A 22,435-nucleotide genomic window follows, 5' to 3' on the forward strand; every position below is an offset into this window, starting at 1 on the left:
AAGTGTAAAATGCTAGTTTACTTTTTTCATAATAAATATATTTTTTCATATTTTTTTACCCTATTTTTAAGATGAACACGTTTAAATTTCATTAACAAATCCATCCAATTAAATTGTGTAAATATATTTTTTTAAGAAAATACTAAATATGTTTTTATCCTAATAAAAATAAGAACGTACAAATAAAACGTCAATAAGGGACTTTTATTTTGGTGACTTGTTGGAAACAGGAAGAAATAGACAAGATGTGACGATTCATGTGTCGATTTTCAGTGTAATAATTCCAAGGTAAGTCTGTAATATTGCGATAATAAAATCATATTGTAATTTTTTTGCTCATTGTCCGTAAAATAGCCGTAATTAAATAGTAATGATGATAAAATTAATCCTACCCAAAGAGTACAATCGTAGCGAATCTCTAAAAGTCATAGCGACAAATGAAACTGACAGCAGCATATCGATAAATACATTCAGTCACATTGAATGAAGAGATCTGTGACATGTTTCATACGCGCTTGAAGAAATCAGAAGAATCACCGTGAATAAACAGGAAGAGGTGATGTTCTGCAGCCCACAGTTTGGTGCAACCCTGGTTAATTGTGTATTATTCAGATGGCACGGGCCAAACCCGAGGATGACGAGTACTGGAACAGCTCAAAATTCAAAGCGTTCACATTTGATGATGAGGACGACGAGTTTTCTAGGGTGAGTTCATTGTGTTTCTGCTAGCCCGTTGAGTCTTAAAACATGTGCAGATATGATTCAGACAATGATGTGATCACATTTCACAGCTGAAAGAGTCCAAACAGACCGTCAACAGCATCCTGGTCGATGAGGATGATGATGATGAAGAAGATAATGTTGAGAGAGTTAACTGGAGTGGAGAACCTGTGGGAAGTATGCAGTCCTTTCCTGTTGGCTACTGTCTTTGCCATTGTCTACACTCTTTGCATCTTCATATGAATGTTTTTTAAAGGGATCGTTCACACAAAAATGAAATTCTGTCATCATTTAGTCACCCTCATGTCTTTCGAAACCAGAGTATGGGAGCGGAACAAGGAGTGAAGCGGTATGCTTTTGCCGGTTGCTGGTTTTTTAAAAATCGGAGCGTCATTGTTTTCTCTTGCTTCAAGAGCACTCCACTAATGCTCCATCACAGGAACAACACCTGTTAACGGACCTTAATGCAATAATTCACCACATGTTAAGCAGTGTTAATCACTATTGGCATGAAGGAAAGATGGAATTTCTGATATAACCAGAAAGAATGTGATAAAAAATAAAATACAAAATTAAAATCTAGCTACACTTGGTAATGTTTGAACTCCAGCACGAAGGTTACTTTCGCTTTCTGTTTTCATACTCCCTATTATTGAGTTAAGCTTGCGGTAAAGCTCGACTAAACAACACGCTTGTGTCTCGTCTCTTTATTGTTACATCAACTGTCGTATAGTGAATATGAATGATGGGATGGCGAAGGAGAACACGAGTGGGGAGGTGTTTGCCACGATCAAATGTTTGTTGTGAAATCCTAAAAGAGGTATAAAAAAAAAAAACCACGATGATAATCCGTTCACATGTGGAGAGAAAATCTAAAGGTCAGTAATACATACATCTATATCTCTCCCCTATTAAATATTTGGAATAATAATATAATCATTCTAATCTAATGCATCTCAATCTTAACTGTAGGCTTTTACCTGAACTAACTGAACTAATCAACATGTTAATATTGCGTAGTTTGACTTTAATCGATTGGCATCTAAATTTATTTGAGTGCCGTAGGCTAATTTATGCGTTACACATTTGCAGATGAATTAGCTCAACAAATGCGAATAGGAGGAAGATTTAAAATCTTAAATTCAAATGCTAGCATTTCTAAAAGTGAATTCAGCAGTAATGTATAATTTTTACAGTCTTATCTAGTTTTGATAAAAAAAAAAGTGTAGAACATTCTGAGAATGTAATTTCACATTACACAGAACATTCACAGAATTATAGGGCAAGGTTATAGTCTGTTCAGTTCATTACATGTCCATTTGGAGTCTTCAATTCACACACACCAGTAAAAGAGTGGAAAAGATTTTACTGTGTTTCAGAAGGGGCAAATTATTGGCCTGCATCAAGCAAAGAAAACATCTTAGGAAATTGCTGAAATCACTGGAATTGGTCACGTCTAGGCTCAGCAACGTTATGCGGCAAAAAATGAAGTCAGCTGACTACCTGAATGTACTGAATGACCAGGTTATCCCATCAATGGATTGTTTCTTCCTTGATGGCACGGCATATTCCAGGACAACAATGCTGAGATTCATGGGCTCAAATTGTGAACGAGTGGTTCAGGGAGTATGAGGAATATTTTTCACACATGAATTGGCCACCACAGAGTCCAGACCTTAACTCCATTGAAAGTCTTTGGGATGTGCTGGAGAAGACTTTACGGAGTGGTTCGACTCTCCTGTAATCAATACAAGATCTCAGCCAAAAATATATGCAACTCTGGACAGAAATAAATGTTGTGACGTTGCATAAGGTTGTCAAAACACTGCCACGATGAATGCGCTCCATAATCAAAGCTAAAGGTGGTCCAACGAAATATTAGATTATGCAACTTTTTTTAGGCCAGGCAGTATATTTATGCCAGTTTTTTTCTTTTTATTGGATAAATCCTGATTATTGCGTGGGAAATTGCATACTCACAAAAGGGGCATTGAAAAGTGTGTATACAATTTCTTGCGCAATCATCAGTATTTCAATGGAATCAATCAAATCTGACCTTTTATATAAAAGTAGTTGATTAGTGACTTATAAATTGTGTGGAATATAAAAATGTTGTCATAACATTTTCAAAATCCTGAAACTTATTTTTATTTACAGGTAAAAAAAAAAAGATTTTAAATCTGATTCAGACTTTTGACCCTTTTCCAATAATTATGTAGATTTGAAAGTCACCGTTATTGTGGTTTAATGAGTGTGTGTGCTGGGTTGAAAACCTCAAACACTGTTACAAATCTTATTTAAATCAAGCGTTGATCTGAAAGCAAATAGCAACTAATAAAACAAGAACATTTAGCCTGTCTTCTGCTCAACCATGCAGCGCGACCAACTCGCAGCGGACATGTTTACTTCTTGCTCACTTTCGGCGACTCAGTGAAAGATCTACACCATATTATCAGTGGCTTGTGATCCTCGTGAATGTGAATGGTTTGCAGGCACTGCACTCATCTGACTATCATATTTAGCTTCCCATCCAGCCCATAACTGAATAAAACATGCTGCTTGATTATGAGGATTACATCAAGAGCTAGATTGGCATGCAGTGTGAGGGACTTCATTTAAATAAAATCTTCTCTCTCACTGTTACTCACGGGGCAGTGATCACCCCTATGCGTGCTATAAGTTGACGACCCCTGCCATACAATAAAAGTAAATAGTGACCACAGCTGTAAAGCAAGATTTTCATTTAATAACAACTTAAATTTCAGTCTTTTGCTTGCATAAATCACTTCAGAACAGCTTCAGAACACTTGGAATATAGCACACATTTTGTATGGGCTAGATTTATTATGCTTTTTTGGAGCTTGACAGATTAAACGTTCTTCAAAACATCTCCTTTTGTATTCCATTGAAGTAAGTAGTATAGGTTTGTAAGATATGTAGGTGAGGAAATGATGGCAGACATTTTTATTTGGGTGAACTATCCCTTTAAGCTCATCAGTGTTTGTTTTTAGGCATCTCTTGGTCAGTCAAAGAGACCGCCTCCAGCATCCGATCAGTGAGTGAGCAGAGCTTTCCCAAAATAGACACCACTCCTTCACTGTCCAAACAGGGATCTGGATACTCCCTGAGCTCTCTGTTTAAAGGTAATATACAGTTGAAGTCAGAAGTTTACATACACCTTAGCCAAATACATTTAAACTCAGTTTTTCACAATTCCCGACATTTAATCGTAGAAAATTTTCCCTATATTAGGTCAGTTAGGATCCCTATATTGTGAAATGTCAGAATAATAGTAGAGAGAATTATTTATTTCAGCTTTTATTTCTTTCAGCACATTCCCGGTGTGTCAGAAGTTTACATACACTTTGTTAGTATTTGGTAGCTTTGCCTTTAAATTGTTTAATTTGCATCAAACATTTTGGGTATCCTTCCACAAGCTTCCCACAATAAATTGCTGGAAATTTGCTCCATTCCTCCAGACATAACTGATGTAACTCAGGAGTCAGGTTTGTAGGCCTCCTTCTTACACATGCTTTTTCAGTTCTGCCCACAAATTGATTGAGGTCAGGGCTTTGTGATGGTCACTCCAATACCTTGCCACAACTTTAGAGGTATGCATGGGGTCATTGTCCATTTGGAAGACCATTTAGCTTTAACTTCCTGGCAGATGTCTTTAGATTTTGCTACAATATATCCATAAAAATTCCTTCCTCATGATGCCATCTATTTTGTGAAGTGCACCACTCCCTCCTGCAGCAAGGCACCCCCACAACATGATGCTGCCACCCCCATGCTTCACAGTTGGGATGGTGATTTTAACCTTGTAAGCCTCACCCTTTTTCCTCCAAACATAACGATGGTCATTATGGCCAAACAGTTAAATTTTTGTTTCATCAGACCAGAGGACATTTCTCCTCTTCAAGTTTTTGTCCCCATGTGTGCTTGCAAACTGTATTCTGGCTTTTTTATGGCAGTTTTGGAGCAGTGGCATCTTCCTTACTGAGCAGTCTTTCAGGTTATGTCGATATAGGACTCATTTTACTGTGGATATAGATACTTGTCTACATGTTTCCTCCAGCATCTTCACAAGGTCTTTTGCTGTTTTTCTGGGATTGATTTGCACTTTTCGCAACAAACTACGTTCATCTCTAGGAGACAGAATGCGTCTCTTTCCTGAGCGGTATGATGGCTGCGTGGTCCCATGATGTTTATACTTGCATACTATTGTTTGTACAGATGAATGTGGTACCTTCAGGTCTTTGGAAATTGCTCCCAAGGATGAACCAGACTTGTGGAGGTCCACAATTTTTTTTTTCTTGTCTGATTTCTTTTGATATTCCTATGATATCAAGCAAAGAAGCACTGAGTTTGAAGGTAGGCCTTAAAATACATCCTCAAGTACACCTCTAATTAAGTACACCTCCTATCAGAAGCTAATTGGCTAACTGTCTAAAGGCTTGACTTAATTATCTGGAATTTTCCAAGCTGCTTAAAGGCACAGTTAACTTGGTGTATATAAACTTCTGACAAACTGGAATTGTGATATGGTCAATTAAAAGTGAACCAATCTGTCTGTAAACAATTTTTGGAAAAATGACTTGTGTCATAGACAAAGTAGATGTACTAAACGACTTGTCAAAACTATAGTTTGCTAATATTAAATCTGTGGAGTGGTTAAAAATATGTTTTAATGACTTCATCCTAAGTGTATGTAAACATCTGACTTCAACTGTAAATTGAAGGGCACATAGATTTGCAATAGATTTGTCATTGCCTATCTGTCAATTCTCTGATTCTTTGTATATATTCCCTCAGCAAAGAGCAAACCTGTTGGTTTTCAGTCCTTCTCAGAGTGTAAGTTTACATCATCAAAGTATCTAAAAAGACTACCTAAATGTCTAGCCTATTGAAGTTGTCATTGTTCATTATTTTCTAGCCTTTTGCGACACATCTGCAAGAACATATGCACCAGAGCTACGGAGGCCCAAGTCAGATGGAAATGTAATGATTATGGACATTGGAAAAGCATATGTTTTAAAGCCTGTTACAAGAACAACAGTGTGCAGCTCTCTTTTTGAGTTTTCTTTATGTACATTTCTAACGTTTACTTGTTTTCCAAAAAATCAATCATAGGATTATGTCAGTGACCTGAGTCCAGAAGAAACTCTGAGGAGAATGCTGAAAGGACGGGTAGGGGGCAGTAAAGAGCTATAATATTAATATATCCCAAATTCCAAATAAAAATATTGTCAAAATAACAAATAAGATGCTGCATTTACAGACCTCGAATAATGCAAAGAAGTCAAGTTCTTATTCATTTTTAAACAACACAATACTAATATTTAAAACCAGCGATGATCTGTGAGGGGCTTCAGAAAAGGCTGGATTCGGGCAGATTCGTCTTTCTGAAGGACACATTAATCAAGCCACGTACAAGGTTATCCTGGAAGAAAACTTGCTGCCTTCTGCTCTGACAATGTTCCCCAACTCTGAGGATTGGTTTTGTCAAGCAGGACAATGCTCCATGCCACACAGTCAGGTCAATCGAGGTGTGGATGGATGACCACTGGATCAAGACCCTGTCATGGCCAGCCCAATCTCCAGACCTGAACCCCATTTAAAACCTCTGGATCAAGAGGAAGATGGATGGCCACAAGCCAACAAACAAAGCCGAGCTGCTTGAATTTTTGCACCAAGAGTGGCATAAATTCACCCAACAGCAATGTGAAAGACTGGTGGAGAGCATGCCAAGATGCATGTAAGCTGTGATTGAAAATCAGAGTTTTTCCACCAAATATTGATTTCTGAACTCTTCCTAAGTTAAAACATTAGTACTGTGTTGTTTAAAATTGAATATGAACTTGTTTACGGTGCATTATTCGAGGTCTGAAAATACCACGTTTTGCTATTTTGTTAATTTTTTGTTATTTTGACCAGTTGTAATATTCTGCAAATAAATGCTCTAAATGACAATATTTTTATTTGGAAATGTTGTCAGTACTTTATAGAATAAAGCAAAAATGTTCACCTTACTCAAACACATACTTGTAAATAGTAAATCTAGAGAAACTGATCATTTTGCAGTGGTCTCTTAATTTTATTTTTTTGTGATTGTAGAATGCACAAAAAAGTTAATTTAAAGGTGAAATTTCTGTGCCATTTGTGTAGCCAAACGTAATTGCACAAATAAGTCTTTCCAAAAACTCATCCCTTTGGTCAAATATGTATTACCACCTCAAATTCATGCCATTGACATGTCCAGGGTTCTCACGCATCCTGGAAAACCTGGAATATTGTAATGCAGTTTTCCAGTCATGGACGTATGCATTTGTATCGTTTTGCCACTTCTGCCGGCTGCGCATTGTGAACGGTTGACTGATGTGAACAAAGTCCTGCCACGTCCATTTCCTGCTCATTTGCTGTCATTTCTTCTTTGCTCCAACGAAATAGTTTTAAGTATTGATATAGTGCAAAATAGGATTTTCATTCCAAAATTGATGTTGCAACCTTTAGACAATGACAACAGTTGGACCGCTGATGTTTTAGAAAATAAATTCACACCCTGAGGTGGTAGTGTGGTGATGCAGCCTTTACACATTGATAAGTGATTTAATTTTCAATAATTTAGTGATCGGAGTCCACTTATACCGTGTTTACCACATTTAGGGTGCTATGTTTTCCGAGGTATGGACGGAATCATTAAATCCATTTATAAAAATGTAATCAGCTATAAAGAGCGGTATGTAGAAAATGGGGAAAAAAATAACAATATATTACTACTATATAGTAATGAAATGTATACTGCATTTAAATAATCATAATAACAATATATTAAAACAATATCTCACGTCTGTTATGTTCTGTTGTGCACCTCTTCGTTTGACAAAAATATCTCCAGTGTTGTTTCAGACTGTGCTGAGTATTTTGTATTAAAACACTTAATTTGTTAAAAATAATTACATTTTAGCTGATTAAAGTTTTAATTAATTCATTTGATTAGACATAATTTTGATGTCTACAACTGTCGATACAGAATTCATAAAAAATAACCATCCAATAACCCCAATATACATCATGACCTCTCGTGTGTTATTACTTAAAGAATTGGTTCACCTAAAAATTACAATTCAGTCATTGTTTACTCACCCCTGTGCTGTTATATTCCTATATCACTTCCTTCTTCTTAACACAAAGGTACCAGAAAATTTTGTAGTCAGTGATGTCATACAATGGCAGTTTATGGTGACTACCTCTTCAAGCTTCACAACAATGCAAAAGTATAATTCAGAAGGCTTATCAATTATTCCATGAGACTCATGATTGTTATGAAAGCATACATAAAACATATGAACATAAAATGTTCACTCACCATTTATCTCCTGTGCATGTTCATGATAGGGCACGAGCGCAACAGTTCACGCAGCCTCCTCGCGACACTGAGACGTTCAAGTGAAAACTCATTTTGTTTATCAAAAAACAGGTCCTCCACAGTGATAGCGACAACAGAACACAACACAGCAGAATTCAAAACCGTGAAGAGAACTTACTAAACAGAATTGATGCATTTCTATTCACAGCCTTTTTTTTTTTTTAATGGAGTACTTGAAAATCAAACAGGAACATAGAGGAGGATACAGGCAGCCACAGTCACACAGTGTCCTAACCTGATGGCAAACGTTAAATGTTAATCAGAGTTTTTGTCCTAACCAGCCGTGACGAGCAACGGTACATACTATCAATCGCTTGTTTTCTATTTTCGGCATTACGAGGGAAACTCCATCTGACACTGGTCCAAAAAGTTTAAAATCGTCACTATCGCTGTGGAGGACCTGTTTCTGAATAAACAAAACAAGTTTTCACTTGAACGTCCCAATGTTGCGAGGGGGCTGTGTGAAATATTGCTCTTGTGCTCTATCATGAACGTGCACAAGAGATCAGCAGTCAGTGAAAATTTGTTCTTGGTTCATCATTAAACCTTATCGTATGCTTTCATAAAAATCACGAGTCTCATGGAATAATTTATTAGACTTCTGAATATTAATTTTATATTGTTGTGAATCTTGAAGAGGTAGTCACCAAAACAAATTCCATTTTATGACATCACTGAGCACAACATTTTTTCAAAATTTTTCCCTTTGTGTTAAAGGGCACCAATTATGGCATTTTTAAAATGTTCCTAATATTGTTTTGGGAGTCCCCAACAACAGTTTTACATGCATGCAATGACAAAAAACACTTTTGTTGTCTTATAATATGCATTTATGTTTACCTGATTTGCTCACCGACTCCCAAATGATTCGTTCAGCGACTCATTTTTCCAAACCCCTCCTTTGCGTGACGCTAATCTGCGGTGATTGGTCAGATGACCCAGTCAGTTGTGATTGGTATACTCTGTGCAGAGATTGTTGGAAACGGAACGCCCATCGCCGCTTTAGTAAAAAAATCAAAATCAGAGAAGGAATTTGAGTTGATTTATGTTAGCGATCATAGCCCAAAGTTCGGTGGTAAACACCCAATCAGTTATTGTTTGCGTTAGCCCAACGCATAAACATATTGGTAAAGCACTGCATTACTACATGTTATTGCTCTATTCTTTATGACAACACCAATAACATCGACAAACATTTCTCATATTTCCAAAAAATTGACATTGGAGACCTAGAAGTTGCGCTGAGCGTAACTTACACAACACACACAAATACTTATTAAGCATGCTAAAAAAACACATAAAAGCAACAATTATTAATAATACTTACAGGTTGTGATTCGGAGGAGGAAGCTGATCCAAATAAACTTGGTACTGTACCTTCCTTCAGTATCAACCGGCTCGCGAATCCACACTTGAAAGCATTCATGTTCGTAAAGCAATCGTCATTAAAATGACGCGAACACAGCACAAGGTTCGGGCTATACTTGTGTGGTATAGTTGTAAATATAAACTCTAGCCACTGATTCTTCACATGCTCGTCCCTGGGCAGTGAAAAAAAGGTCGCTTTTTATATGCACTTCAGAACACATCGCTTTGATGTCGACATGATGTTTTCAAGTTTTCCCTGGTGTCTGCTTGTGCAATGAGTGGGCGCGGCCAATTTGATAATTTTTCGTCTTGACGTCACAACGAAAAGGAAAATGACTCATTGGAAAAATGAGTCATTAAATTGACTCAAGAGTCGACTCCTACTTTTGAGAGACAATAACTTTTTTTACGGTGAACTTTCATATATAAAACTTTGCAGGATGTTTTTGTTCACTTAAATCTATGTTACACACTACATGAAAGGTAATTTTCAAAATTCCATAATAGGTGCCCTTTAAAAAGAAAGAAAGAAAGTCATAAAGGGTTATAAACAATATTATAGGGGTGAGTAAACCATGACTGAATTAAACTTTTGGGTGAACGATCCCTTTAAATATAACCCTTATTAGGCATGCCAATGTCCTGGAATATTGTGCCTTGAAAAGAATGGGAACCCTTGATGTCAGCCTGCTCAAACAAACACAGAGCCATAGAGTTTATACTCTTCGAGTTGTCAATCTATAAATAGCTTACTTATAGTTCTCTCTGCACATTATACTGGGGAAAAAAGAGCATATTTTAACATAATAATTTTTTTACTTCACCTTAAAATCTGTCATTTACACTTATATGTTGCAGATGTGCAACAGACTGACATTTTTGCTCTCTCAACAGGCTTACTCCCTGGGAAAGTTCCGCTCTCTGCAGGACAAACTTCTGCTCCTGGATGAAGCAGTTGCTGTTTATGATGGCAACGTCATCACTGCAGTAAGCCTTTCATCACCCCTTATCAAAATGATCAACCCTATAAGGAAACTTTATTATAATGACACGTCTGGAAATATACAGTAGTAATTATTGTAATTATTCACTGTGGTCATCATTCATATTTTCCTACCACAGGTTTTGATATATCTCAAAAAATCATTAAGTAAAGGTAAGAAATCTTCTGTCATAACTCACCATTCATTTTTTTATAATTTAAAAAAAAAATCATTTATATATTTTGTCATTACCACAGAAATCCTCTTTCGAGAGTTAATGGAAAGAGACGTAGCTTTACGTCATTACGTTCACTATTTAAAAGAGATGGGAGAACAGAAACTTTTGGTGGAATTACTCAAGTAAGTTAACCATTTATAAAACGTCACTCTTAATGAGTATCATGTTAAAACTACAAGTTTTCATGGACAGTTGGCATCTTTTGCTTTATTTGCATTTGGTCATTTGATTAAGAGTTTTATTATTCTCTGTTTTATTTGAATAACTGTCATTTACCGCATCATATGCTCTGCTCTGCTTTGGTCACATGTTTTATTACTATATTTTAGGGCTCTTGGCAGGACAGAAGATATGGCGGTAGGTACTAACTACACTTAGATATTCATTGAACAGCTGTCGTTATACTCATAGCTTGCACACATCAATATACACATGAATAACTTTAATTTAATCAGAGCTGAAATTAGTTTATAAAGCTTCATAGAAGTTAAAAATAGGAAGAAAATGAAGTTAAAAATTAGCAAAAATCTTATTTTATCTTATAACAATATTTGGTCTATAAGAAAGTGGAAGTTCAAATGAAAAGTTGAATGTTTTTGTCTTCCTTATGCTGAAATGACTTTGCTTTTGGATTTAACATGCACTATACTGTCTGTCTTTATATTGTAAACAGTTGATGCAATACAAGGAACACTTAAATATTAAAGATGAAGGGCGAAGAAGAGATTTTCTCAAAAACTGCCTCAGGTAAAGATGAATTAATGCACTGATCTGTTAATACGGTGCAATAGAAGGTTCAGTGTCACCTCCCACTGACCTCTGGTGACAACCTGTTGATCTGTATGGTTTTGCTGTTTGTTATCAGCCTTCCTTTCTCTCAAGATGATGCTACTCATGTTCAAGACCACTATACACTCCTCGAGAGGCAAATAATCATAGAGGTGAGGGATCAAGTCCAGCCACTATCATCTATACGAATACATAATAACAACTGAACCAACATGCTCTGTTTCTTTCAAATGTTTTTTTTAACACGGCAATGTTTCTTAAAGGAATAGTTCATAATATCAGCAATGAAAATTCCATCATCATTTAGCCTACTCACCTTCATGACTTTCTTCTGTGAAACACTAAAGATGTTGGCAGAATGTTAAGGACTGACATGACAGCCTCAGTCACCATCCTCTTTCATTTTTTTCAAAAAAGATTAGCAATAACATTCTTCGTTTTTGGGTTAACTATCCCTTTATGCAGGAGTAGAGGTGAAGTTTGTCATTTCTACCCTACTAGTGGCTTGACAAAGCCTTGTCTGAAAGTTTAAAGTAGTTTAAAAGTGTAAAGGTTGATGGTTATTTGAACTTTATACTAAAGCAAACAACCAGCTATAAAAAGTCAGATGGATCAATGTTGCTAGGCATTGTTTTCATGTTTTAGCATGTTGCTAGGCATTGCTTGCATGTTTTAGCATGTAGCTAGATGTTGCTTGTATGTTTTAGCATGTAGCTAGGCATTACTAACATGCTGATAGGTGTTGCTAGCATGTTTAAGTATGTAGCTAGGCATTGCTAGCATGTTTTAGCTGGCTGCTAGGGTTTTCTGGCTAGTTGCTTTGCGTAGCTAGCCTGTTTAGCTGGTTGCTTGAGTGTTCTGGTTAGTTGATAGGATATTTTGGCTTGTTATTAGACATCATAATTGTAGTTTCACAAATACTCCCACTCCCCCTCCCCCTTCCACCCTGCCCCATTGCCTTTCAATGGTCATCAAACTGATAGTCCTGCCTTAGACTTACACCATCTGACCACTCAAACAAACAGAGCAATGTTTTGACAGTGCCAAATTATTGTTTACACTTTTCAGAAAATAATTTTATTAATTGGATGTTTAGATTTGTCTTTACATATTAAACTGGGATAGGAAAAATAAAAAAAAATCACTTAACCTATAATATTAAATAAATATATTTAAATATTATTATAATATTAAATAAATAAACCTATAAATCACTTCTATTTCTGTTGTGCTGAAGCAGAAATAGAGAAGCTAATTCACTTTGTAGTGATGTTAGAGATATATTTTCTCATCACCTCACTGTTCCTCTTTCCTCTGCGGTGTACAGAGGGTGGAGTGATGTGTCTCTCTGCACAGAGGGAAGTGGGATGGCTTAGTGGGATTGGGTTATGCAGCAGATTTGATTAGGTATTATGAGTTTTATGGCATAAAAGCACTTTTAAACAAGTGAGTTTCAGTTTGCAACAGACAATTATATGAATGTTGGGTATCTGTAAAGACTTTGTGGACAGGAAAGTACTTGACATGTAATTAATTGTCAGTCATGAGAAAATGACCCCCTGAGGAAATAATATCCTTATGGTAAAGTCGTGTCACAGTATGCCACATACTGTATTCATTCATGTGTATGTTTACTGTGCTTTTGCCAGGCTAGTGACAAGAAGGCACAGGAAGACATCTTTAAGAAGTTCCCCAGAAAAGCATCTATTTTAAATATGCCAATCATCACCACACTCTACTACTCCTGCTTCTATCATTACGGAGAGTCAGAGGTACAAGCATATGCCTCACTTCCATTCACAAATTGCTCTATTAAAATGCTCTGGATTCAATTAGTCTTAATTATATGAATTAATATCTAATATTAGCTGGTTAAATTTGAGAAGTTTTTTATATACACCTATCAGCCACAACATTAAAACCACCTGCCTAATATTGTGTAGGTCCACCTCGTGCCGCCAAAACAGTGGCAACCCGCATCTCAGAATCACATTCAGAGTTTATATTCTTCTCACCATAATTGTACAGAGTGGTTATCTGAGTTACTGTAGATTTCATCAGTTCAAACAAGTCTGGCCATTCTCTTCGCTCATCAACAAGGCGTTTCCATCCACAGAACTGCCGCTCACTGGATGTTTTTTGTTTTTGGCACCATTCTGAGTAAATTCTTGATACTGTTGTGTGTGAAAATCCCAGGAGATCAGAAGTTACAGAAATACTCAAACCAGCCCATCTGACACCAACAATCATGCCACGGTCCAAATCACTGAGATAAAAAAAATTCCCCATTCTGATGGTTGATGTGTACATTAACTGAAGCTCCTGACCCGTATCTGCATGATTTTATCCACTGCTGCCACACCATTGGCTAATAACATAATCGCATGGATAATTATTAGTGCCAGACGGGCTGGTTTGAGTATTTCTGTAACTGCTGATCTCCTGGGATTTTCACACACCACAGTCAAAAACAAAAAAACATCCAATGAGCGGCAGTTCTGCGGATGGAAATGCCTTGTTGATGAGAGAGGACAACAGAGAATGGCCAGACTGGTTTGAACTGAAAAAGTCTACAGTAACTCAGATAACCGCTCTGTACAATTTTGGTGAGAAGAATAGCATCTCAGAATGTTATAATTAATGCTGAGATGCGGGTTGGTGCTGTTTTGGCGGTACAAGGGGGACCTACACAATATTAGGCAGGTGGTTTTAATGTTGTGGCTGATCGGTGTATTCAGAAAAATAACAACAGCTTTTATTAAATTTGTCATTTTCATCTCTTTTTTTCAACTACAGGGAACTTATAGCAGCCCTGCGAACATTAGAAAAACCTTCAGGGTAAGATAAAGAGTCATATGTCACCAAATTACCTGTACTCTTAAGGATTTATCAACCTGCAGTTCAATGCAAAGCATTGAACAAATTATTTCCTCACTTTATTATTACTATTTTGTACAATTTAAAATAGGTGTGAAACTATGAAATAGCTTTTTAAAAATAGCAACTCTTAGCTTAGAACACTAGTGAAATGAAGCACTTGCCTGCTTTTCACTGTCCAGTCCAAATTATCCATTTACAACTAATTAAAAAAAATAAAAAATTGGTTTGAGAAATGTATATATCGGCACAATTTATTTTTCTCTATGAAACTAATTTCATGGATTGAAGCGTACACCTCAAATGGCTTTCCAAGGTGTGTCCAAACTAGTAGTGTATATGTAAATATATAGTATCTGGAATCTGGAAGTAGCAATTTGCTTAAAATAGTTTGTTTAAAGTTTATTTCACATAGATTAAATTACTCTGATGTCTTCTGGGTTCTTTTGAGCAGCAAATTTCAATGGTGGATATAAGCAGCGCTGCAGTTTTAATAATCTAATATATTATAACATATAATGCAATAATGTTTGTTGATTTTGACAGTATTTTAGCAGTATGTTATTATTTTTATTCGTGAATCCTTTCAAAAACCATTGCCAATGCACTGTGATGATGGAGATGTGGTCCCTTTCTTCCCATTATACCTGCCATGGGTTAAGTTCAAATAAGATCATCATATCTGGCCTCATATCTGTCATATTGTGCACGTTAGAAATTAACAACAGCCATTTTTCATGAAAAGTTAAAATCCATCATCAGCAGCTGTGAGTCAATTGGATCTAGTAGAGCAGACATGATGATAATGACGGTTATTCATGAAATATTCTTTAATAAAATTTAAAGAAGCACAAATCTCCAGAAATCTGTAGAAAAAGGGGTGTTTCAAGCAACTTTTTGGAAGGGCATTTTCAGCTCAATTTGTGCAAAGCACCCATTGAACGCAGCTCTTTTCTGGGCAGCCAAAAGAACCCGGAAGTAGTGTAGCGGTGCATTTGTTTGTAAAAAGTTCACCTATTGTCTCTTTCTTGACTAATTATTTACTATAACCTAAAACAGATTTCAGAAAAGCAGTACATTCTAACAGCTCTTGGTGCGAGGGCAAAGTTGAAATCATGGTTTGATGTGGATAGTCTCTTCAACACCAAGAATTGGCTGGGATACACCAAGAAAAGATCCCCCATAGGCTTTCACAAAGTGGTGGACGTCCTCCAGAAAAACAATGCACCTGTACAGGTACCTCAGTTTCAATATTAACAGTGTTGTAAAAACTGCTCCATTTCCTTCCAGCCTATTGTACCATGTGACAAATAAGTTACCGTTCTAGTGTGCACTGTAAATGCAGTTTTTCATTATGTGCAGGTGCTGCAAGACTATGTGAACCTCATCGATGACCCAGAGCTCAAGCTTAGTATGGCTCTGAAATATAAATGCCATGACACTGTCATCAATGTGAGTTCATTCTTAACTCCGTATCTAACAGTGTTTGTGGCTTTGTGCTGTGCGTTTGACATGTGTTTTGTCCATTCAGACGTACAGAGACCTGAAGGACCGGCAGCAGCTTACTGAGTACAAAGAAAAGTTGGAACGAGGCTCTGTTGAATACAGGACGATTCAGGAACTCCTCAATAATGGAGTAAGAGGAAGCTAGCTGCCATTTCTAAATAATTCTATGATTCACAAATTCAAATTAGAACCAATTTCCTGTGACGAGGTTTGAATAGGTTGGAGGATAACGAGAAAACTAGGCATCTTGAGAAATCCTGAATTACAGTAATGTGACTTATACGTGTTACTTCATTTGTTGTAATGTAATGTTGTTTCAGTGTATACTCAATAATATGTTATAGGGCTGCAAGACAGTAATATATATCAGTAAATCAAAACCGTATCTAATGGTCTACATGGTATTACTCAAAAATAATTAGCTTTGGTTCTGAAGCGTAGTTGTGATTGTAAGGTAATGTTTCCTCAGCACACTTTTTCGTTTGCTACCTTAAGAAAAAGTGAAACAAAGCAAGCATTTTTAGATCGTTACTGCTGCAAACTCACTCATTAGAACCAGTTTTTGGAACTATTAGGCCCATAGGCTTCAACCTTTGCAAAAAAAACACATCGAAAATAGGACATTTTGGCACAGTGGGAGCAGTGTAGAAGGAAGAAAGAAACAAGGATACATTTTGGATGGCCTGAGGGTAAGAAAGTAGTGTAATACATTATATTTTAATTCTTGTAATCAGATTACAGTTACTGACTTTTAAATTAATTACTTTTAAGTACATTACTTGGGTTACACATATTTAGAAAAAATATTTATGTAAAAAGTTTAAAACAAGAATTATGTTAATATGTACATCTGTTTGGCAGCTGAAGGGAATGCGTCCCCTATCTAATCATTGAAAGACAGAAACAAGTGTTTGGCTTGGATGCGACAATGTACGAGGAGGAAATATAGAGATTATTTTGAATTTGTTGAGCAGAGAAACAAACATAAATTGTAAAAAATGATTTTACAAAGCAACCTAAAATTAAAGCAATTAGTAATGTAATTACGTTTTCAATTAAGTAATCAGTCATTTTAGAGTAGGAGTAGACAGAAATGTAATTCTAAAACTGAGGCTACGTCCACATGAATCCAGATACATTTGAAAACTGTGTTTTCGTTTTCTAAATGCTCTGTCCACAGTGCTGTCTTAAGACGTTTTTCAAAAGTTTTTGGTCCATACTGTAAACTCTTAAATCCCCTTAATGTGCATGCGAAAAATCACTGTTCCATGTGCAGTCTGAAATGCAATTGTCCTGATGTTCCCTCGCTGGACAGCAAATTCGAGTAAACTTCCATTCACCTTTGAAGGAATGCTTTGACATTTATCTCTTTAACAACGCTATCAAAGTGAATAACTAGGCACAACAGCAGCGCTACATCATGGGCTGCCATCTTGATTGTATTGGGTTAAATGGATCACTCGACTGCATCACATGACAACAAATACATCATGGTATTCAGATCCATTTCCCTGTCCACACTACAATGCTAAGACTGCGTTCTCAAATTTATCCACTTGAGGGAGCGTTTTCGAAAAGCTCACTTTTCACTGTCAAAAAGCCGTCTCTGTGTGGGTATCGAAAGCATAGAGAAAAAGATGCATTTTCAACTAAAATGTATTAGTGTGGACATGGCTTGACACTAGTTAATTGCGGCAGCCATAACACTGATGATTTTTTCCATTGGTTTTGCAGCCCTAATATGAAATATGTTGCTTTATTCAGACATCTAAAAGATGTAACATCTGAATTTTTGTTCTTGTCGCTTCAGCAAATCAGATGGAAAAACTGACACATGGACCCTGACACAAGGCAGTGGTTGGCAGGTTGTAGTTAATCTGTGTTAAACGACTCTCAAAGACAATATTGCACAAACAAACCACCATAAATCTGCCTATTAAGGAGCCTTCTCACAGTTAACGCTAGCTGGACAAACAGGACTGAGAGATCCACAACTTGCTCAAAGTCTCAAGGACATCGACTGCTTCAAAGAACCAGTGGCCCTTCTGCTTTATCCAGTGGGATAATCCTCTTTCAAATGTATCAAGTCTGCTCATTTTGATTGTAAACCTGCCAAGTGTCCTTCTGCCAAACAGGTGAACACTGATGAACATTTCAACTGAAATAAGGAAGGCAGCATCAGCGGTTAATGACTTGTGCAACATATTACTCATCTCTTAACTCTTCACACACTTTTCCTTTTTCCCATGTATAAATGTATGAAAATTCCTCATCTATTATTTTTTATACATTAAAGATAATATATACAGTTGAAGTCAGAAGTTTACATACACCTTAGCCAAATAAATTTAAACTCATTTTTCACAATTCCTGACATTCCCTGTCTTAGGTCAGTTAGGATCACTACTATATTTTAAGAATGTGAAATGTCAGAATAATAGTAGAGAGAATGATTTATTTCAACTTTTATTTCTTTCATCACATTCCCAGTGGGTCAAATGTTTACATACACTGTTAGTATTCGGTAGCATTGCCTTTAAATTGTTTAACAAAATATACACATAATTTTCCTTCCTTGTGATGCCATCTATTTTGTGAAGTGCACCACTTCCTCCTGCAGCAAGGCACCCCCACAACATGATGCTGTCACCCCCATGCTTCACGGTTGGGATGGTGTTCTTCGGCTTGCAAGCCTCACCCTTTTTCCTCCAAACATGCTGATGATCATTATGGCCAAACAGTTCAATGTTTGCTTCATCAGACCAGAGGACATTTCTCCAAAAAGTAAGGTCTTTGTCCCCATGTGTGCTTGCCAACTGTAGTGTGTCTTTTTTATGGCGGTTTTGGAGCAGTGGCATACTGAGCAGCCTTTCAGGTTATGTCGATATAAGACTCGTTTTACTGTGGATATAGATATTTGACAACCTGTTTCCTCCAGCATCTTTACAAGGTTTGCTGTTGTTCTGGGATTGATTTGCACTTTTTGCACCAAATTATGTTCATCTCTAGGAGACAGAATGCATCTCTTTCCTGAGCGGTATGATGGCTGCGTGGTCCCATGGTCTTTATACTTGCCTACTATTTTTGTACAGATGATCTTGGTTCCTTCAGGCATTTAGAAATAGCTCCCGAGGATGAACCAGACTTGTGGAGGTCCACAATTTTTTTTTCTGAGGTCTTAGCTGATTTCTTTTGATTTTCCCATTATGTCAAGCAAAGAAGCACTGAGTTTGAAGGTAGGCCTTAAAATACATCCAAAGGTACACCTCCAGTTCAGTACACCTCCTATCAGAAGCTAACTGGCTGATTGCCAAAAGGCTTGACATCATTTTCTGGAATTTTCCAAGCTGCTTAAAGGCACAGTTAACATTAAAGGTGTATGTAAACATCTGACCCACTGGAATTGTGATATCAATCTGTCTGTAAACAACTGTTGGAAAAATTACTTGTATCATGCACAAAGTAGATGTCCTAAATGACTTGCCAAAACTATTGTTTGCTAATATTAAATCTGTGGAGTGGTTAAAAAATTTGTTTTAATGACTTCAACTCTAGTGTATGTAAACTTTTGACTTCAACTGTAATGCTGTACAATAATTTGAGGACTGTCTGGTACAGGCTGTCTGGTTATTACGTGACTCCAGTGTTCGAATAGAGTCAGAGATCTTGGGGGGGTTCCCTTATAGAGCATGTGAAAAAAAAAATTCTGAAAGGTAATAGGCTAACCACACAGTTTCTGTAAACTGGTGTTATTTATTGTCTGACATATAACTACAGATTGATATAATATCAGTATGAGCTGGGGAGTTCCCCTATGGTGTCCTTTGAGGGAACTTTTGTATATCACTTCAGATAAAAGCATCTGCTAAGTAACTTAAAGTGATTGATTGTATCACCCTTTTTCTATTCTTTTCTTCCATAACAGGCAAACAAATTGAAATTAGTCTCAGTTACGTATGTAACTTCGGTTACCTGTGATGAAGGGAACGAGACATTGCATCATGCTGAAGCATATGAGAAATCCTTTTCCAGCAACCTAGTTGAAACCCTTCTACAGTAATCCCAATTCTAAAATTGGTTATGGTCCTGCCCTTTTAGGTTGAAAATGTCCGTTATGTAAGCTGGCGCACAAACACCATTCCTCAGAATTTTCAGACTGAGGGCCAAAGAGTGCATCGCTCACACCTCTAAAACTCTGAGTCTGTAGTGTGGACAGCTTATGACTCGTAAGCCAGGGCGATCGCATCAACGGTCCAGTGAGAAAGTCTTTACTTGGAGACGGACATTCCTTTTGTCCATCCTCCATAGCACACAAAGAGCTGGTCAGACAGTCTGAACTGGTGGGTGTGCTCAACGTATGTGTGCAGCGCACACACATGGCATAACAAATGCAAGGACTGTTCCACATTCGAATTAAATAGCCTTTTCATACATAGCCTTTTCTGGGTTTGACGGTGGCTTTTGAAAGACCCGGACCGAACTCCAGACATCAATTGTCCACTGACGGTACTTGCAAATCACCAACCCATTTTACTGGGCATGACCTAGCAGTAATGCAGTCTTAAAGGGGACCTATTATGCAAAACTCACTTTTACATGGTTTTTGTACATAAATGTGAGTCAGCAGTGTGTGTACACAACCACCCTACAATGTTAAAAGTCCACCCACTCCTCTTTCTTCTATTTATCAAAAACAGTGTGTCAAAATGAATGTCACGTTAGAGCAGGCCTCGCCCACAACTGGTGACAGACTCCACCCTATTATCATAGATCCTCCACCGAGTGATCTACACACACACAGTCTGCCATTTTTTCTACACAGGAGCAGATACAGTGAGAAGAATAATGTATCAACTTCGTAAGTGTCATACGTGTTCTGTTGTTGGCTGTAAAAGTGAACATAAGAGTCTTCATGTACTCCCGGCATCAGAGCCACTGAAGACACTCTTGGCCATGTTTTGTTTTTGAAGGAAATGTGTTTCCAACCTGTGTTGGAAGCATCCATATTCACCACTTTCCACCTGAAAACCTGCCCCAGTATGACAACTTGCTAGTAGAAAGCAAGAGCTGCCCAAGGTGCTATAGCAGCTAGACAGCGGCGAGATATAGCAATGCACATGCGTCCTTGGTGCCAGGCATGCTGTGGTACACTGCGCTTGAGCCAGCACTGAAGAGGTCTCATGTGTAAAAGACCTAATGGAATAATGGTGGATGCCGACACCATAAGACCCAATACTTTTTGAAATAAAGTGGAAGTGTTCTGCCCAGCTTGAACTGAGACAGACACTGGAGAATGGCTTGAACATGCTCGCTGGTTGAGATCAATATACACACCTCAAGTGTGAATAGGAATGATTAATATCCCCACCTAGTGAATTTGTGAGGGAAGATTCATTGCAAACTGAGAGCGAGTTGGCTGGTGTACGAACTTAATCGTGTAGCCATGTAGACCCGCCAGCTTGGCGCATCAACTCGCTCGCTAGATGAGACTGAGCTAGAAGTCTTCAACCCGGGCCCGATGGGACCTGAGAACCCCATGGGTTTCTGGCCAGGTTCGAGTCTTTCAAGTAGGACTTTGGGTTCAGGTCGGGTTCGGATTTGTAATTAATGAAAAAAAAAACCACTTCAGCATCTCGTACAGGACCGGCACTGTTTAAACACCATGTTTATTTAAAAAGAACATGCCTGTTGAGACGCCTGCGCTCTGTTTCATTATTTGCACTGCATCTCTAGATTGCTTTTTAGCACAGTTGTCACAAAGATTCAACGTTCTGAACAATTTAAGTCTGTAAAGGTGGGGCTGTTGAATTGTTTAATAATATTCCAATACAGTGTTGGGTGTAATGCATTACTAAGTAATTAATTACTATAATGAAATTACTTTTTCATTGAAAAATTAAAGGGATTATGCTTAATTTTATTAAAGTTACTTCTGATGTAATTGTGTTAAAAACTGTATAGACTATAAAATAATTTTATGTAAAACAATAGTAAATGTAAAATCACAATGTAACATCTAATGTTAAAATGTATGTTTTCTAATTTAATACAGCCTCTTTAAATTATTTAGCCAGTTCATGAATCATTGTTTTTATTTTATATGATTTATTTGAAAGAATTAAAAAGAACAATTTCATGTCTATCCTTGTGTTTTTCATCTGGTCGAGGTTGATATCGTTTTTAGAATGTAATTGGTAATAATTAATGCAATTACTTTTCAGACAGAGTAATTAGAACAGTAATTTAATTACAGAAGATGTAATTAGTAGTTATTAATGACTTTTTTTAGAGTAACTTACCCAACACTTACCCAGTTAGTGCTTTTCTAAAACTAGGGCTGTCAATCGATTACAATTTTTGATCGAATTAATTACATGGTGTCCCAATTAATTAATCACAATTAATTGCATATACAAATATTTGCTGAGAAAGCCCCTCATATAACAATAATTCAATACATAATGATTATACATATTTATATCAATATATAATTATACATGGTTATCTTTAAATATTAAAAAATAT

General features: G+C 36.9%; 1 protein-coding gene across 2 annotated transcripts; it reads left to right on the forward strand.

The window, feature by feature from the left end:
- Nucleotides 1-224: 224 nt before the first annotated feature.
- Nucleotides 225-21,975, forward strand: vipas39 (VPS33B interacting protein, apical-basolateral polarity regulator, spe-39 homolog). 2 transcript variants are annotated; one of them, XM_052096392.1, is made up of 19 exons: nt 225-288; nt 613-705; nt 792-897; nt 3,732-3,863; nt 5,536-5,574; nt 5,657-5,721; nt 5,854-5,910; nt 10,412-10,504; nt 10,640-10,673; nt 10,758-10,860; nt 11,068-11,095; nt 11,412-11,485; nt 11,604-11,679; nt 13,177-13,299; nt 14,324-14,365; nt 15,464-15,640; nt 15,767-15,856; nt 15,936-16,040; nt 17,721-21,975. In XM_052096392.1, exons 2-19 carry the CDS (start codon nt 613-615, stop codon nt 17,739-17,741), a joined length of 1,458 nt encoding a protein of 485 aa, XP_051952352.1. In that variant the 5' UTR covers nt 225-288; the 3' UTR covers nt 17,742-21,975. The 2 variants fall into 2 exon arrangements, with proteins under 2 accessions (XP_051952352.1, XP_051952354.1); XM_052096394.1 differs by having other exon boundaries at nt 230-288; nt 522-705.
- The last annotated feature ends 460 nt before the right edge of the window (nt 21,976-22,435 follow it).

The sequence above is a fragment of the Xyrauchen texanus genome, chromosome 28 (assembly GCF_025860055.1).
Source record: "Xyrauchen texanus isolate HMW12.3.18 chromosome 28, RBS_HiC_50CHRs, whole genome shotgun sequence".
Classification (NCBI taxonomy): domain Eukaryota; kingdom Metazoa; phylum Chordata; class Actinopteri; order Cypriniformes; family Catostomidae; genus Xyrauchen; species Xyrauchen texanus.

Bases quoted from the DNA above. Each gene is read 5' to 3' on its own strand.
- vipas39 (XM_052096392.1), top strand. From the start codon at position 613: ATGGCACGGGCCAAACCCGAGGATGACGAGTACTGGAACAGCTCAAAA. The intron at 14,366-15,463 runs GTAAGATAAAGA...AACCTAAAACAG, and splicing joins ACATTAGAAAAACCTTCAGG to ATTTCAGAAAAGCAGTACAT. The intron at 16,041-17,720 runs GTAAGAGGAAGC...TTGTCGCTTCAG, and splicing joins AGGAACTCCTCAATAATGGA to CAAATCAGATGGAAAAACTG.